Source organism: Dryas octopetala, chromosome 2, assembly GCF_963921425.1.
Source record: "Dryas octopetala chromosome 2, drDryOcto1.1, whole genome shotgun sequence".
In the NCBI taxonomy this organism is placed as follows: Eukaryota; Viridiplantae; Streptophyta; class Magnoliopsida; order Rosales; family Rosaceae; genus Dryas; species Dryas octopetala.
Window position 1 is genome coordinate 14542042 of NC_141367.1, and position 18505 is coordinate 14560546.

An 18505-nucleotide genomic window follows, 5' to 3' on the forward strand; every position below is an offset into this window, starting at 1 on the left:
CCTTCTTATGCCAAATTTTTGAAAGACCTTTGCACCATAAAAAGAAGAACCAACATTCCAAAGCAAGCCTTTCTTACCGAGCAAGTTAGTTCAATTATCGAGCATCGAATTCCGGTTAAGTACAAGGATCCCGGTTGTCCTACTATTGCATGCACGATAGGAACTCATCATATAGGAAGAGCATTGTTAGATTTAGGAGCAAGCGTGAACCTTTTACCATACTCCGTTTATGTGCAACTTGGCTTAGGAGAGATGAAACCAACCTTGGTAACTCTTTCTTTAGCGGATAGGTCGGTTAAAATTCTTAGGGGAATGGTGGAAGATGTTTTGGTCAAAGTGAATGAGTTTTATTTTTCCATGAATTTTATTGCGCTTGACACTCAAGCCGTGACCAATGCTTGTGATCAAATTCCAGTAATTTTAGGACGTCCATTCCTTGCCACCGCAAATGCCCAAATTAATTGTAGGAATTGAGTCATGAATTTGTCATTTGGGAATTTAACTATGGATCTTAATATTTTTAACATAAGTCACCAATCACAAGAGGGTGAAGATAGCATTTGTGAGGTTAATTTAATCGAACAAATAGTGGTAAACTCTTTCCATAGGGATAGTGTTAAGGACCCACTAGAAGCATGCTTAGCCCACTTTGGTTGTAACTTTGATTTTAATGAAGCCATAGAAGAAGTTAATGCACTTTTAGACTCCACACCTATCATGAACACCACCAATTGGAAACCAAGGGTAGAACCTCTTCCTCTTTCCAAAAATCCTCCACTTTCTTCCACTATTGAGCCACCCAAGCTAGATCTCAAGCCACTACCTGATAACCTCAAGTATGTGTTTTTAGGATCTTCCGATACCTTGCCCGTGATCATAGCCTTTGATTTAAATGATGAACAAAAATGCAAGCTTGTGAAAATTTTGAGGGAACATAAGGAAGCCATAGGTTGGTCCATTGCTGACATTAAAGGCATTTCTCCATCCATTGTCATGCATAGGATCCACTTAGAGGATAACACTAAAACTTCTCGTGAGCCCCAAAAACGTTTAAATCTTGTCATGAAGGAAGTAGTGAGGAGTGAGGTTTTGAAATTGTTAGATGTTGGTGTCATTTACCCCATTTCCGACAGTCATTGGGTGAGCCCTGTCCAAGTTGTTCCAAAGAAATCTGGCATCACCGTTGTGAAAAATGAGGACAATGAATTGATTCTCACACGAGTGCAAACCGGTTGGCGTGTGTGCATAGATTATAGGAAATTGAATGCCGTCACTAGGAAAGACCACTTCCCTCTTCTTTTCATTGACCAAATGCTTGAAAGGTTAACCGGTCATGCCTATATATTATTGCTTTCTTGATGGCTATTCTGGGTACAACCAAATCCCCATTGCACCCGAGGACCAAGAAAAGACCACCTTCACTTGCCCATTTGGTACTTTCGCTTACCGTCGCATGCCCTTTGGGTTATGTAATGCACCCGCCACTTTTCAAAGGTGCATGATTTCTATTTTCTTCGACATGGTAGAGCGGTTTCTTGAGGTTTTTATGGATGATTTTTCCGTCTTTGGGTCTTCTTTTGATGAATGTTTGCACCATCTTTCATTGGTTTTAATTCGTTGCAAGGAGAAAAATCTTGTTTTAAATTGGGGAAAATGTCACTTCATGGTCAAAAAAGGTATTGTATTGGGGCATATCATTTCTTCTAAGGGAATTGAGGTTGATAAGGCTAAAGTTGACCTAATTTCTAATCTTCCACCTCCACGTACTGTTAAGGAAATTAGATCTTTCTTAGGACACGCCGGTTTTTATCGAAGATTCATCAAAAATTTTAGCAAAATTTCACGTCCCTTGTACAATTTACTTGCCAAGGATTCCTCTTTTGTCTTTGATGATGATTGTATCCGTGCCTTTGATAAACTTAAGTCTTTGTTGACCTCCCCTCCCATCATTAGACCTCCCGTGTGGAGTGAACCCTTTGAGATTATGTGTGATGCATCCGATTACGCCATAGGTGTCGTTTTGGGACAACGAGTTGGTAGGTTGCCCCATGTCATTTGCTATGCAAGTAAGACCCTCACTGATGCCCAACTTAACTACTCCACCACTGAAAAAGAACTTTTGGCGGTTGTCTTTGCGTTAGAAAAGTTTAGGTCTTACCTTTTCAAGCACAAATGTTATTGTTTATTCTGATCATGCGGCTTTAAAATAACTTTTGTCTAAAAAAGATGCTAAACCCCGCCTAATCCGTTGGATCCTCTTGCTCCAAGAATTTGACATTGAAATCCGTGACAAAAAGGGGTTCTAAAATGTGGTTGCTGATCATCTTTCTAGATTGATAATTGAGTCATGTGAGGAGTCCATTCCCATTACTGAGACATTTCCTGATGAGCAACTTATGCTTGTTTCCCAAACACCATGGTATGCGGATATTGTGAACTTCCTTGTTACTAATGAGATGCCTTCCCATTGGACCAAGCAAGATAGATTTAAGTTTCTAGCTAGGGTCAAACATTATTTTTGGGATGATCCTTACTTGTACAAATATTGCTCTGATCAGATCATTAGGAGATGTGTCTTGAATAGTGAGCAATCCAATATCATTTCTTTTTGCCATGACCATGCTTGTGGAGGCCACTTTAGTGCTAAGAAAACCGCCGCCAATGCAAGATCCTTCAATGTGGTTTCTATTGGTCTTCCCTTTTTCGTGATGCCCATGTGTATTGCCAATCTTGTGAGAGATGCCAAAAGTTAGGGAGTCTCACTAGGAAAAACATGATGCCTTTGAACCCAATCCTTGTTGTCGAAATCTTTGATGTTTGGGGCATTGATTTTATGGGACCCTTTCCTAACTCCTTTGGCAATTTGTACATACTTGTGGGTGTGGATTATGTGTCCAAATGGATAGAGGCAATTGCATGTAAAACCAATGACCATAGGGTAGTGCTTCGTTTCTTGAAGGAAAACATTTTCACTCGATTTGGGACCCCACGCGCTATCATTAGTGATGGTGGGAAACATTTTTGTAATAAGCCATTTGAACATTTAATGAAAAATTATGGCGTCACCCATCGAGTTGCCACCCCTTACCATCTCCAAACAAGTGGTCAAGTTGAGATTTCTAATAGGGAGATTAAGCATATCTTGGAGAAAACAGTTAACCCATCCCGAAAAGATTGGTCTTTACGACTCATTGATGCATTATGGGCTTACCGAACCGCTTTTAAAACCCCTATTGGAATGTCTCCTTATAGCTTAGTTTTTGGGAAAACGTGTCATCTCCCTGTTGAATTGGAACATAGAGCATTTTGGGCCATAAAACAATTTAATTTTGCTCTAGACAAAGCAGGAACTCATAGGAAGCTCCAGTTAAATGAGCTTGAGGAACTAAGGAATGATGCATATGATTGTGCTAAAACTTACAAGGACCGTATGAAGGTGTTCCATGATAAACACATTTTGAGGAAAACTTTTTCACCTAATCAAAAGGTCTTTTTGTATAATTCTCGTTTGCATCTTTTTCCTGGTAAATTGAAGTCTCGTTGGACTGGTCCTTTCCTTGTTCGCACTATTTTTCCTCATGGGGCAATTGAAATTGAAAATCCTAAAAATGGTGATGTTTTTAAAGTAAATGGTCAAAGATTGAAACCATTTCTTGAGTTCCAAAATGACGAGATTGAGGAAGTCTTACTTTGTGATCCCATTTATCATGATTGATGTTCTTTGTTTTAGTTAATTAATTTAGGATTTTTCTTCTCTTTTGTTTTTCTTTCTTGTTATGTGTATATTCTCTTCATATCTTTGGGAATTATCATTCATTATTTGTTGAGCTTTATTGTTGGTAATTTTAAAGAAATGACAGTATCCTCTTTCAGGTAATTTCTTTTCACCATCTTCTTTCTTATTTCTTGTCATTGTTATGTTTTTCCTTTTTAATTATTGAGGACAATGTTTGATTTAGGTTTGGGGGTGGAGTTTTGAAATTTTACTTGAATTTTCCAGTACTTTTCTAGTTACTTAAAAAAAAAAAAAAAAGGTTTTAGGTTTGTTTTTGTGTTGATTGCTTCACCATGATGAGATTGATTTTTTTGCATTCAATGCTTAGCTTTAGGAAATTCATGATTCTCTACTTTAATATTTTTGCATGCAAAATAAGAATATCTCTCATTAGATTTCCTATTATTTTTATGATATAATCATTTTTTTTAATTCTTAAACTTGGAATATTTTTGCACTTAAGCCAATAATTGCATTTTGAAATTGAAGAGTGAAATTTGAATTGAATTACCTAAGAAAAAATAGTGGAGACTTGACCCTAGTGAGCTTAGAGCCATTCTATTTTTGTGAGTGTTATACATTTATCTCTAAATTTTTCTTGGGTCCTCATTTTGTCGTTGATGATCTCATTATTCTTTCTTGTTTGGTCAATTACTTGAAAATGACATTGAATTTTGACTCATTGCACTTTAAGCTCCTTTAGTTCAATTGAAGCATCATAACCATACTTGACTTAGGAAATGATTTTAGGCCATTTTTGTTTTAATTTGAGCCTTTCTTGTCATTAAATAAAACTTTACCACTAGTATCCCTTTTCAGCCTTAGTTTTAGTCTTTTTCGTTTGTTAAACACTATTACCCTCTTTTCTGAGAATTGTTAAAAAAAAAGAAAAAAAAAAGGGCATTATGTTATTAATGTCTCTCTTTATATTATTATTTTCTTCAATAAAAAGACTATGTCAACAAAAAAAAAAAAAAAAAAGGGAAATGATCGAGAGAAAAAGAAATGCCTTGGTATCATTTTATTTTCAAAATAAACTTTCTCAGAAGTGTCTTACATTCTCCACCTTAGCCTTACATTACAAGCCAATAAAGTCTTATTTGATCTTAAGAAGAGTTTGGTTAGAATGTGGAGAGAGAATGAGTAGGAATTAAAGTGCTTGATTCAATATTTTCATGTATTTGATTTCCTTTCATGAGATCTTTTATTTTCTCTATAATTTCGTTCTTCATGATTTTTATATGTGAGTTATCTTTGAAAATTGTTCACATTTACTCATACTCACATATAACTTGAGAGAAAATAATTAAACCATCTCCATGTGCTTCATTTAAGAGTGATTTATCTTGTGAGAATTGGAGTCAAAGCATATTTTCCAAAAGTGATTTAATTTATTTTACTTAGAGGTTAAAATTTGCATTGGCTTTGTGCATTTATATTTTGAGTTTAGAATCTTTAAAAATGATTTTACCACTTTGAATAATATTTAATCTCTTGTTCATATTCTTGAGTACACGTTTAAGAGTTAAGGTAGTTAAATTTTGTTTCCAAAGTTTATGCATTTGAGTAATAGAATTTCTCTGAGAAAAATTTGAAGTAATCAATTTCTTTTTATCTTAGTTTTGCTCGAGGACTAGCAAAATGTAGGTTTGGGGGTATTTGTTGAGCTTAATTTATATACATAGTTTATCCTTAAAACCATACATTTATGTCTATATCTTTTAGCATTTTTAGTATTTTACTTCTTGTTTTTATTATTTAGTCAATTAGTGGGTTTATTAGTTTTTTATGTTTTAATGTTTTATTAGGATTTATTTTAGTTTTTATTTTATTTTATTTTTAAGTAGTGTATTTTTGTTTTGTAGGATGTGAAATGGGGAGGCCCAAAAGAAAAAGAGGAGCAGTCGGCCCAAAACAAACTGAAAGAAGGAAGACTGAAGCCCGGCCCAGCCCAGAGAGAGCTGAACCGTCACTTGCCTAGCAGAAGCCAGCCACCGGTTTTGATTAATCATCCTCTCCTCCAATGATGCAGCAACACATGGCGCCTCACATCTCTCTTCCGCAAATCAGCACACCCATGTGAGCCACAAAGCCACCGAGCCATCAGCCACCTTCTCTTCTCTCTCCCTCACGTTGCTTTCCAGCCGCAAGTCAACTCAGCCAGCCGCTGCACCCTTTCCTGAAAAGTTGTCACGCCAGCAGAATGTTTTGATTAATCAAAACATCATCCACTCATGTGTTGCCACGTGGCACCTCCTATAGCTGTTTCCAGCCTTTTCCTTCCACCTCTCTCCTTTCACGAATATCCCCTCTCATATTTTCTAGCCCTAGTATTTTCCTATAAATAGGAACATTCAGCCCCCCTTTTGATATCTTCTACCCTAGAATTTAATTTCCTGCCTTTTCTAGTATTATTCTCCTAGGATTTCTCTCTCAAGCCATTTGGCTATGATGTTTGAGAGAAAATAGGAATGTAATGTTCTTACATTTTAATTAATGAAATTTTAATATTGTGTCACTCTTCTCTCTTCTCTAATCCTCTATTTACTTTATGCCTTTTATTTTATGTAGTTCTTTATTTTATTGTTAGTAGTGTTATTTACTTTATTGTTCTTTAAATTCCATGCTCATTTACTTTTTCCTTTATTTTTATTTAAGATATAAACTCATGAGTGGTCACTAAACCTCCTTACCAAGGTAAGGGGGAAGCACCACCATGAACATTATTAAATGAAATCTTTATGTTAATTTTCCCCTTGTTTAAGATCCTACAAGCTTTAGATTTTGATATTAAAATGAGATAGAGATCCTCTTTCACCCATAATGTCATATATTATGGGTTGTTAGATCCTCTTTCCACATTTTAGCTTTATGGTTAATTGTTTTAAACACAAACTTTTTGAACTCTAGTTGTTTCTTAGTTTTGGTTCACTTGAGTTGCTTAAAATTTGTACTTTCTAAGCAAAATCAAGATCTACCATATAAATCTTCAACTTTTGTGCTTAATTCATATTTATCTTTGCAAGAGGGCATCAAGTGACTCTTGGGTGCCCTCCCTTAAGGGGAAATTACTAAAAATTTCATTTAATATGTTCATAAGTGGTGTGAAACCCTAACCTTGGTTCTTATATCATTATTTAGTTTCTAAAACCAAAAAGTTGTTATTTTCCTTTCTAGATTTAATATTTCAATTCTTGCACCTTTATTTACCTTATTCTCTTTTCATCTACTTAATTTACTTTTTAATTTAGTTACATTTTATTTTAAGTTGTCTCACAAACCAACAAAATTTTCAAACTACGTTAGCTTTAAATTAACTTAAGTTTAAGCTTAGTGTATCGTTTTTCATCACTCCTTGAGGTTCGACCTCGTTAATATACTACTAGACTCGTATATTTGCGAGTAAATAAAATTTTACAACACGATCCTCTTCCATGGCAGTCGAAAGCAATGCTTTCGGGGACAGTCACCCTCGAGAGGTCAATTTGAAGGTAACGTCGGAGGTTATGAAGAACCACAGAATAACCTTCTCCAGGCTTAGCTGATGATAAAACACTAATTAGGAACAAAACGAATAAGCACGACAACCTCATCTTCACCGATCGAATATGATTGACTGATCGCGCGAGTATGATTGATATTACTGACTGATCGAGTATGATTAATCGACTGATCGAATATGATTGAAATTACTTGCAACACTTGTGTTTGATTTGGCTGCATAAGTTTGCTATTTATAAACAAGTTAGTAGCCTACGATATATCCATTCCATACAGGATTTGGATTATCTTTCCTTTCCTTGCTTTAATTTGTTTATAGACTCCCATTAGAAATAGGAAAAACACAATTATAGCGTATAGATGTATAAATTTAAGATAGTGTTGCTAGCCCAATCGCTCTGGGATAGCTTGGATCATTATGTATTTCTCAATTATCCTCTGATTCTAATAGTTAAGTAATAAAAATGTTTTTTTTTTTTTGGACAATGTAAATCTTTTGGCATATTCAGGCATATCACTTACCGCTCATTGTTGCCATAGGATACTTGGCTCCAACCCTTGAAGAAGGAGCTCTTTTAACCTCTTCTCACAAAAGCATGTTACTTTTTGTATTTTCATTTAATATATTGGAAAATGCAAAAAGGAGGATGCATCAACGTACGATCGAGAAAAAAGCCTTATATGGCTACAATCTTATTCTTACATTGACCAATTTGTTGTTTTCTGTTGACTATGCTAGCTGACTGTAGCTTGTGTAGAGTTTGGGTTGGATTTAACATCGTGTTCATCCTTCTCTTTTGATCGTTTGTGATCAGTTTTTGGTCATTTGTGACTTAACAATGATACTGACATGTCCAATTTTAACTTCGTGGCTCTGTTAGATTTGAGGGTTTGCTAGTTGCATAGTGAGGTCGATCAAATGCATGTGTACCATTTGTGGGTATATACTTTACAAAGTAATACCAAGATATATGGGTGAAAATTTTACAAACTTTATCCACCTCTCACACACTCTCACAAAGACTAAAAGAAAGAGAACAATTTATTTTATTAGCTAGACTGAATGATCAAGTCTAATTTCCTTGATAGAAACTTACAAACACATATCCTTTATATAGGGAGCTTTCATCACAAAAGTCAGTAGACCCTTTATTACAAGCTGGTGAAATAGTAGAGCTAGCCTATCTAGGTGCATATATCTAAAGCATAGGGGGGCAGATGAAGAAAATCAGCCACCAATACATACTCATGCAAACTAGTATGAAACAATGACAAAGTAAAAAACAATTGTGGGCTATTTAATGAAGACAACAACCAACCCATGTGAAAGAGATCACCCACCTTTCCAACACCATTTGCTGGATTAATGCTGGATTAATATAAAATCAAATACATACCTTAATCCTAATTACGCTCCATTTAATTATTGCTCAGATCAGTGCAGATTGCTACCAATAACAGATCAAAGAATGAAAGAAGTTACACATTTTTCACACTTGGCCGGAATTAAGTAGCTTTAAGAAATAGAAGTTATTTCCAAATGTTTACAATTTACTAATTAATGATAAGCAAATTGGATGTACATTTTTATCATGGAATTGCATACTAAGTAGGCTACTATCAATGTTGCCTAAAAACACTATGCACATAATCTAGTAATGAACTAACAATGGGAATCTCAAATGAATATACATTAATATCATTGTTTCTCACTACAGTCCCTTTTTGTTTCATTGCAATTAATTATAGCATTTTTATCGAAACTATTTGAGATAATAGTTTATGGAAAATATTTGGGTCACTCCCAGGGGGTATTCCAAGGTCACCCCATCACCCCATATTTCGATTTCGGCAATGCCGTACATGATCGAAACCGTTCACTTTTTAGATAACCAATTAAAGATCATCTCTGTAAAAAATCAAATCAATTGCAAATCGTTTGGTTATATAACTGCTGTCACTTAAGTAGAAAAAATTGATGGTTTTCAATTAAAGAGTGATTTTTTGACTAAACCGTTGATTTTTTCTATTTAATCAACAATAATTATATAACAAAACGATTTCCGATTGAGTTGATTTTTTACAGAGATGATCTATAATAGGTGATCTAAAAGTTAACGGTTCCGATCATGCACCGGCATTACCAAAATTACAATTTTGGGGGAAGGGGTGACCTTGGGATACCCCTAGGATGACCCAAGTAGTGTCCATAGTTTATCTATCGAAACTGTTATTTTGAAGTAGAAGAAAACAGTACTTCTAAAATAAAGCATCTACCAGTAACCATGGTTCTTTTGAAGTAGAAGAAGAAACATTTAAAGAAATTTCTCATCTAATATTTACCCCAGAACTCTGTTACTCCCAAACAAACCCATATGAATGATGAAAATAAAATAAATGAGATGTAATTATTCCATCTTCAAACTCACAAAAAAAAAAAAAAACAAAAACAAAAAACAAACAAACAAAAACACAACAGAAAGTTGAAGTAGATATTAAAAATCAAATCAACATATTATATATCTAACAAACCACATCTACTACATGACAGACAATAGAAACTTATTAAGTTATAAAACCCAATATATATATATATCAAAAGAAAATTTACAGCTGCAACTTCAGTGTTGGCTTTCCGATTTGATCTTTCTTCGTAAACGAGCCAAGCATTTTACTGTGATTGCCACAACAAGCCTATCTTGCACTTTGTCAAGAAACTCGAAATAGGGATGTCTCCAGGTCCTCTTTATCACCAAACTGCCAAAAACAACCCAAAATCCCACAATGAATCTCAATGTTGTGCTTGCATAAAACCATATCTTCTCAGGCCCATCTTCGTCTTTGATTACGTCTTCTTTAACTTGTGGATCCCCATTTTTGGATTCTGAGCATTGGACTTGCAATGGAGGTCCACAAAGTCCTGAGTTTCCTTCATAGATGGTTGGGTCATTGAAGGTTTGGAACTGGTTGGCTGATGGAATTGGGCCTAGCTGACAAGAATTTATTTTTAGAGGTACTAGATGATTGTTTTGTTTTTGCGTTTACTTGTACGTGCTTCAGACAGAAGGTGAATTATATATCAAAGGAGAAGTTGTTTTGACAAAGCCTTATAATTGGTTTTTGTGTCTCTCATCACTCATCAATATCTGTTAGACAAACTTCATTCTGGCATAAAAATTCTGTTTAGATTCAGAAACACAAATGTAACTAATCTTTGTTCAGGTAAGAATTGAGGCTACTTTGACATTGCGTGCTCTGGCTGAGGTTAATCCCACCTGTGTTGGACCGTTGGTGGTTTAATTCTCCAAATTTCTTTTGACTCAACTCAGGCCCTCCTGATTGTGCTGCTGCATGGTGATGATGTTTTATTTAACTTGCACTTAGAGTTGTTTGGAATGAGTTGACTGATGATGTTGCTTGGTGATGGTGCTGATTGCCCTCCTTATTAACTGGACTAGTTAACTAACTTAGCTGGAAGGAGTTGTTTGGTTTACCTGCACAAGTGATTATGCATAAAGTGGTTTACTTTTTTCTTTTGATTATTTAGCTGGAAGGAGTTGTTTAGTTTTTCTATTCGAATATTGTTTGTAACTTATGAGATCTTCGAATATTGCTTGTAACTTATGTTTAAAACTTTAAATGGTGGTTTCATGTTTGTGTAAAACCAAAAAAAAAAAAAAAAAAAGTCGGGCTAACCCACAATCGACCCAACATCAACCAACAAACAACCGACCGACCAAAGTTGGGACGATAATGGTTTCGAAAATCCATCAATCTCGGATGGTCAGGTGGGTGGGTTGTTTGACCAATAATGGCCTGAGCCGACCTATTTCCATCCCTAATAAAACATATTAGCTTATGAATTAGCATACCAAACAGGTACATTGTCTTTTCTTTACATAAAATCATAAAAGCTTTCTATAAAATGGCAATACTAATAAAACATATTAGCTTATGAATAAGCATCCCAAACAGGTACATTGTCTTTTCTTTACATAAAGTCATAAAAGCTTTCTATAAAATGGCAATACCAAACATAAACGTACATAACATAATATCAAGAATATAGCCAAGGTTTAACTTTCTTGTACATCACATAATATCAAGAATTTAGCCAAGGTTTAACTTTCTTGTCAAATAGTCCTTTCCCATAAGTGGAAACGGAAGTCTCAACAAGGAGGGAAAAATGCATACAAACAAATGAGATGATTGGAACGCTAGAAAGCGAAATGACTGGAATAACAATATTCAAAGATTTTTCATGAAGCATAATGAAAAGGGCTGAAGAAAAGGCAATCATCATGGCAGTGATAGAGAGAAAAAGTGTGAAAAGGCCTAATATCATTTTTGTGGGCAAGGATGTGAGGAAATCATTTTCTGCATAACGTGATGTGAGGAGTCCCAAGAATATTATGACTGAAGTTAAGGAAGAAAAGAGGGATATAGCATCTGAAACTATAAAAACCATAAATAGCTTTTTATCTAAGAATATGGGAACGCCTGTATTTCCATTGCTTCCACCAGGAACTGTGAATGCTGCAGCAAACATGATCGTAACAATGAGAGCACCTACAACTGTACAAGAAGTTGCTGTCTCTTTGATTGATTTCTCTCCCTGCTTCACCAATTCTTTATGATTTTCGGTAAATAAGTCTCGTGCTGTCATAAGGTTAGTGAAATCTCTAACTTCAAGTGTATCAGAAGGTACAATACTCTCCACCTCCTGCATTTCATTAAATAGAAACTTACAGATCACGAAGTAACACTTTCTTACAGATCCTTGAGCATCATGGGCTTTAGAAAGCCGCGTAACCCAAACCTTTTGAGCCACACGGGAGCTAAGTTTGTGGCAGTAATTAAATAATACATATTATCATTTTCTTTTCTATTCTTTAAGGTGGTATGAATAGCAAAACTCATAGATAAATTCCACACACGTGAAAATGAGATTTGGAAGAGATCGATTTAAAATATAGAGATTTAACGAGGATATATATGTATATATATATAGTGAGAAATTCTTACCTTGAACCATTGTAGTTCTCTTTGAATTTGTAAAGTTGCACCATGGATTTGACTAAGCTTTGTGGATAAATTCCCTGCTTCATGTATTATAGTTCTGTTAGCCGCATCTGCAGAATTTACAATACGATTTCTTTCAACTTCATCAAGCCCATATATAAGGTTATAAACTTTTTCTTGACGGCAATGAATGGCATATCGAAAAATGTTCCTTCCTTCTCCATCCATGATCCATAGAAGTTTTGGATTTGCTTTGCACGCGTGGATAATAAACTCAACATGTCCCAGTTCTACAGCTCGGAAGATTGCATCTTCAATGAAGTTGCGCTGCATTTCATCATAATTTCCACTTTTTGGCACTTCACACATGCAACTTAGAAATTCAAGACTTCGGGTATGTTTCAATTTCATATCATATATGTGACTGGTTCCTAAATTAACATACAAAACAACATTAATTAATGATAATTTAAAGAATTGATACTTAAAACAAAAGTAGAAACAAAAAAATACAATTATTATAGATGGAGCGTACCCAAAAGTTTAAGGAGTTTCATAACAAGTTGTCGTAATAAACCCGTAACTGCATTGCAAATTCAAGTATATATGTTGGCAAAAGCTGTACAAAGAATATTTAATTACATCCATGATATACACCATGATAAAAATAAAGGAATAAAAATACTACATACCTATACATAAATTTCGGATTATAGAATTTTTTTACTTTGAGTACGTGGCATGTGGATTGTCATATGGGAGGGCTATCATGTGTATTTTTTGTTGAGCACTAGTGAACTAAGTACCTAATAAGGCCATAAACATTCATTAATTAAGTCTCTTTATATAAAAGCTTAAATTTTTAGAGGTACGTTTTCTGTAGGTTACCCTTAATTAATAAGAATTATCAAACAGAAATGGGTCCAGGTGTCTTAAATTGTATGGGTTGAGGTGGGCTAGGGTTATAATTAGACAATATGTGGACTAACCTTACCTAGGAAAATCTATTAAAAAAATTTGTACAAATAAATATGTGCATATATTGTTGTAGTATATGGTGTTTTTCCTTCCCGAAACTATGCCATTAGTTATTGGTCTATTAATATATTAAAAATATAAAAAATTACTAGTCATTGATGCAGTAGTATATAATTTTTCAATGTTGGAACAGAGTTCCAGTTTGAATCTCTCCTTTTCATATTTGAAAAAAAAAATAAAATTGTGCTATCATCAGTGTTCATTTACTGCAGATTATGCCTAAGAATCAGATTAATTAATTAATATAAATTTTCCGTTACTTTATGTTGGATTGAAAAAAGGATGCATTATAGAAAAGGAAAAACAAGGCGAAAACATTTCAAAAGAAAAAATTTCATTGTTGCGACATACCTGAGCAAACATGATTCCTTTGTTTACCATTGTCATCTTCCAAATCAGATCCATTTACGAGACAAATATCAATATTGAAGGTGGGGCTTGGTTCTACGTATATACCTATGGAGAAAAGAACACAATTAATTACCTGGCCCAATCATTAAACTAAGATTATGCTATTTAGTCCAATTTTTTTTCCAACTTATGTAGCATGTTTGGATTTGACTAAAACATTTTAAAAAATTATGATATTGAAATCCGTTAATTCCTTAAATATTAGGTTTTAACTCTCAATTTTTGTTTTAATCTTTTTAAGTCACCAAGGATAGAAGAAAGATTATGAAATATAAGGATTTGTCCTGTTAATTGATTGTCTATAAAATTTAGGATATTTATGAATGCTAAACTTAATATCTAGGTGGACAAAAGAAGATGGAGAGTACTAACAATAATAGATCCATTGTTGCCAGAATGTGAGTTGTGTTCCACTTAAGAATGCAGAACGTGTGCCCGCTAATGCCTTCAAAGGGGAATGTCCGAAGTGGTCTCTAGAAACGGCCAAATTTGGGTACCGATGAATTAAATCCCATGCAATATCTGTAGTGAGTAAAAAAGAAAAATTATAGGACAAAAATCTAAGGGGCTGATAGATTTAAATTGGTTATATTTGAAGTCTTACCATATTTTTTGGCAAAAACTAAACTCTGAGAAATAAGTTCAGGGCCATCGCAACTATTCTCCGGCATTAGAAGTTCAAGTGGAGTGACAGAATAGAGATATCGAGCCATTTCCGAGTAGCCTGAAGCATGAGCCACGAGAACCGGAATCCAACTATCGCCATCAGTAAAGCGCATGGTAGGTAGTTTCTTATTCTTTTTAGCCATGCGTTTGACTAATTGGGTGAGTCCTTCTTCTACAGCAACAGAAAAAGCTTTGCTACCATAAATGTCTTCCTCGGTCATCAATTCCACCAACTCATGTACAATAGGCAAGTGCCCATGCCTCTTCGTGATTGCTTCCTCAAGAACCTCGGAGCCGTAGAATGGATTTCCTGCTCTTATTGCGTCGTGATGTTGGGTAAGATACTCCTTTGCTTCATTCCATTTACCACGTTTCACATGACCAAAGAAAGACTCATACAAGTGGGTAGATATCTCATCTGAAAATGGAATTCTTCATGTTTAGATGTTAGCTGACAAACATAAATACTTGATCAAAATAATTTAGAAATAGTTGCCAAAACCCATTCGGATGGAATTTTGATATTGTACTACTTTATGACCTCCAAGCTAGAAGGCAAGTTAGTATTAAAAAAGAAAGAGTAAAGAAATCTTTACGAGGATAGAGACATAATTGCCACTTTCTCTTGTTTGATCAGAACACAAAATAGCATTCAGAATATATACTACTTAATTAATTATGACCTTTAGGTGCTTCTATTTGCTCCTCCCCATCAAGCTCCCCATCAAGCTCAGCCTCCCCGGCCATCAAGCTCAGCCTCCCCATCATCATTCGCAGTGCGAGATCTCTTGTCTGAAAAAAGGACCTCTCGATGTTTAGCCATTTCCCTCAATATTTTACTTCCCTTAGTTATTTTTTGTACAAATTCAATTAATCTACTAGCTATAAGCATAATGTGATTTACATAATTAAAAACATGAATACAACTATTTCTATTGTATGACTTCAACTGGTCATTTTATGTTTCATTCCTCCTAATTATAAAGGTATGTCGACCTACTAAGTAAAGTCATCTGTAAAGTAAAGTAGTTAAGTGTTTGGTAAATTATATTTTCAAAAGTGCTGTGAGTGCAAAAAACAATATCAAAGTGTTTGATAATTGTTAATGTAAAAGTGTTGTGGCTGTGTATAATTACTAAAAATTGTTGATGTGATTCACTACAGTTTTCAAAAGCATGTAGAAACCTAGCTGCTTTCTGTTTTTGCTGTAGGGAGTTGAAAATTGTGGATAAAAGCAGTTTTTAAATTTTTTACCAAACACCAAAACTGCTATAGGTGATTGAAAATTGTCATCTACAGCAACTTTTGGGTTCTCCACAGCAATCGCACTCTGTTGCCCCCAAGTGCTTCACTAGTTCACTGTGTCATGGTAGATCTACTCAAGGAGTTAAATTTCGTTTTTTTTTTTTTTTTTGTATGGAAATTTTAACACTAGTTCATCAATTTTTTGTTAGTATTCACTGAAATTATCGAATTTGGCAAAATTTCGCTTAGAGAACCAAGCCATCTCTGTCGATTTGTCTTCTACATTCTCTTTGCTGGCGGTTACAAACCCAATCACTGGCGTGATTGGGGAGGGAGGAGAGAGAAGGGAAAGAAGAGAGAGAAAAGAGAAGAGATAGGGGAGGGAGAAGATCAGATCGGGGATGGAGAAGATCAGATCGGGGAAAGAGAGAGAGATTGGCGCAAGAGAGGGAGGAGAGAGAAGAGAAAGAGATATATGATATATACCTATGCGACACAGTGGCTGGGGCTGACCGGGAGAGAGAGAAATGAGAGGGAAGAAGAGAGAATCACGGGAAGAAAAGGAAAAAAAAAGACAAAAAAGAAAAGAAAAGAAAAAAATGATTTAGGGTTGATTGGGATTTGGGGCATTTGGACAATTGGAAAGAAAAAAAAAGGTGTAGGGTTTTGTTTGGGGTTTTGTTTGGCTCTTTTGGGGTTTTGTTTAGCTCTTTTGGGGTTTCGTTTATTTTTTTAAACCATAAACCATAATACATTTCTATATATAAAATAATTAAAAATACTCTAAAGGTCTAAACCCTAATATCTTACACCATATATATCCTAAAAAATATATAATATTTAGGGTTTAGTGTATAGATTATAGAATATAAAGAGTATTATGGTATATAAAGTATATAGGGTTTAGTGTATAGATTATAGAGTATAAAGAATATACTAATTTTATTTATTAATTATACTAATTTTATTTAACAGTATTTGCCTTCAGTGCGCATTATGTTCATTTTATATCACATGAAACCTAATATATAATTTGGTTTCTTCAATGTTTTTTTATCAATGTAGTAGATAATATGTTAAATAAATATATGGTAAAGTACGTTTCATTCAAAATTTTCGTACTTTGATAGCAATTTTTGTCATTTCTGTCTAATTTTTGTCGAAATTTTACTCCTTGGATCTACTTTCTTTTGGCTTTCTTTGTCATTTTCTTTAAGAAAAATTAAAACTTCCCCAAATAAGAGAGCAAAACTCGGAATACATAGGTCCTCAGAAAACCCAAGCATTGCTCATGCAGTAATTTGATCGATTTTATTTTGAGAAAGATATATATATATATATACCTACAAGAATGCTCTAAAACTAACTGGTTAGTAAGTTAATATAAAGCTAACCACCATCTTGGGCCCACTGCATAATGTAAACTCAAAATCTGAACTGTCTATTTTTTAGGCCCTACTTCAAAGATTATCCCTGTAAAAAATCTCTAAAATCGGAAGTCATTTAGCCATTTGATTATAATAACAACTATTTATATGCTTTTATCGAAAATACTGATCGTCTATTTATTTGATCTTAATTAGATGACGAAATGATTTCCGATTTAGTTGATTTTTTGTAATGATGATCTTTGAAGTATAACCTAAATAATTGATGGTTCGGATTATGAAATTAGTTATGTGATGGGCCTAAAAGCATGGTTAGCTTCGTATTAACTTGCTAACTGGTTAGCTTTAGAGCACTCCTCTATATACCTAAACCTTAAACCCTAAACCCTATATATATATATATACAAGCTCTTTCTGTTGAAGTATACCCTATTGAGGCCCACAAGAGTCATTTTGTGTCAATCCGAACCATTCATTTTTTACATTTGCATAGATAGATTATCCTTGCAAAAAATTAGCCAAATCGGAAATCATTTGCCTATCTAACTTTGATCAAATAAGTGGACGAACCAAATATTTTCGATGAAACCGTCCATTAGTTTTATCAAAGTTAGATAGGCAAATAATTTTCGATTTGACTAATTTTTTGCAAGGATGATCTATCAATGAAGATTATCTTTGCGAACGGTTTGGATCGACACAAAATGTATATATATATATATATATATATATATATATATATATACCTGCAATGCTAAATGATCCTCGCATGAACAATTTTTCCAAAGTATCCCATGCAACTTTGGCTGCTGCAATGTCACTGATAACAGAAAACATCTGAGTCCCGCAAGAAATCTGGATCGCATGCAAAGCCTTGGCATTCTTCTTCATCCATGCCTGAAATTTAACTTGTCCAATATCTGCTGGTGTAGGAGGTTTAGCAGTGGATTCAACAATGTCCCAAAGACCTTCGGCCAACAAGTAGGTTTTAACCTGAAAACTCCATTCTTTATAGTTATCTTGGTTAAGGAAATCAAGAACAATTGCGTTGGCGACAACTGTAGCTGCCATATTGCTCAATCTGTCAAATAATCTAAGTTCATTATATGTCCGCGAGTATATGTGAAAATAAACAAAAATAATAATTAATAATGGAACAAAACTACATATTAAAGTATAAGTATATAACTACTACTCACAGATCTAGCTAATTGGGGCAATCTTCAAAAAGCTCCGCAGCTTGTAAATTTTTTATTGCCAAACTTCTGGTTTATGGACTTTATAGACGATTGAAAAAGACAATGAAAAACAGTTTTAAGATAAGAGTGGGGGCCGGGAAAAGACTTGGCCGAAGACTTGAAGCCTCCCAGTTGTTGTTGGACCGGCCAGAAAAAAAAAAATCTTTCCAGTTGTGAACAAAAATGTTTAAATATTAAAGTCTTTTTCTTTTGGTTTGACA

At 34.4% G+C, this 18505-nt stretch overlaps 2 protein-coding genes across 2 annotated transcripts; one reads left to right on the forward strand and one right to left on the reverse strand.

The window, feature by feature from the left end:
* Positions 1-1488: 1488 nt before the first annotated feature.
* LOC147293325 (uncharacterized) lies at positions 1489-18117 on the reverse strand. The gene is made up of 8 exons (XM_086231049.1): positions 17793-18117; positions 14352-14831; positions 14120-14269; positions 13688-13792; positions 12834-12881; positions 12302-12729; positions 11390-11999; positions 1489-1580 (listed from the first exon to the last, which is right to left on the reverse strand). The coding sequence occupies exons 1-8, from the start codon at positions 18115-18117 to the stop codon at positions 1489-1491; spliced, it is 2238 nt and encodes a 745-aa protein (XP_086087175.1).
* Positions 1664-3715, forward strand: LOC147293326 (uncharacterized). Its single transcript, XM_086234527.1, has 3 exons — positions 1664-2063; positions 2449-2586; positions 2727-3715. Exons 1-3 carry the CDS (start codon positions 1664-1666, stop codon positions 3713-3715), a joined length of 1527 nt encoding a protein of 508 aa, XP_086090653.1.
* Positions 18118-18505: the final 388 nt, after the last annotated feature.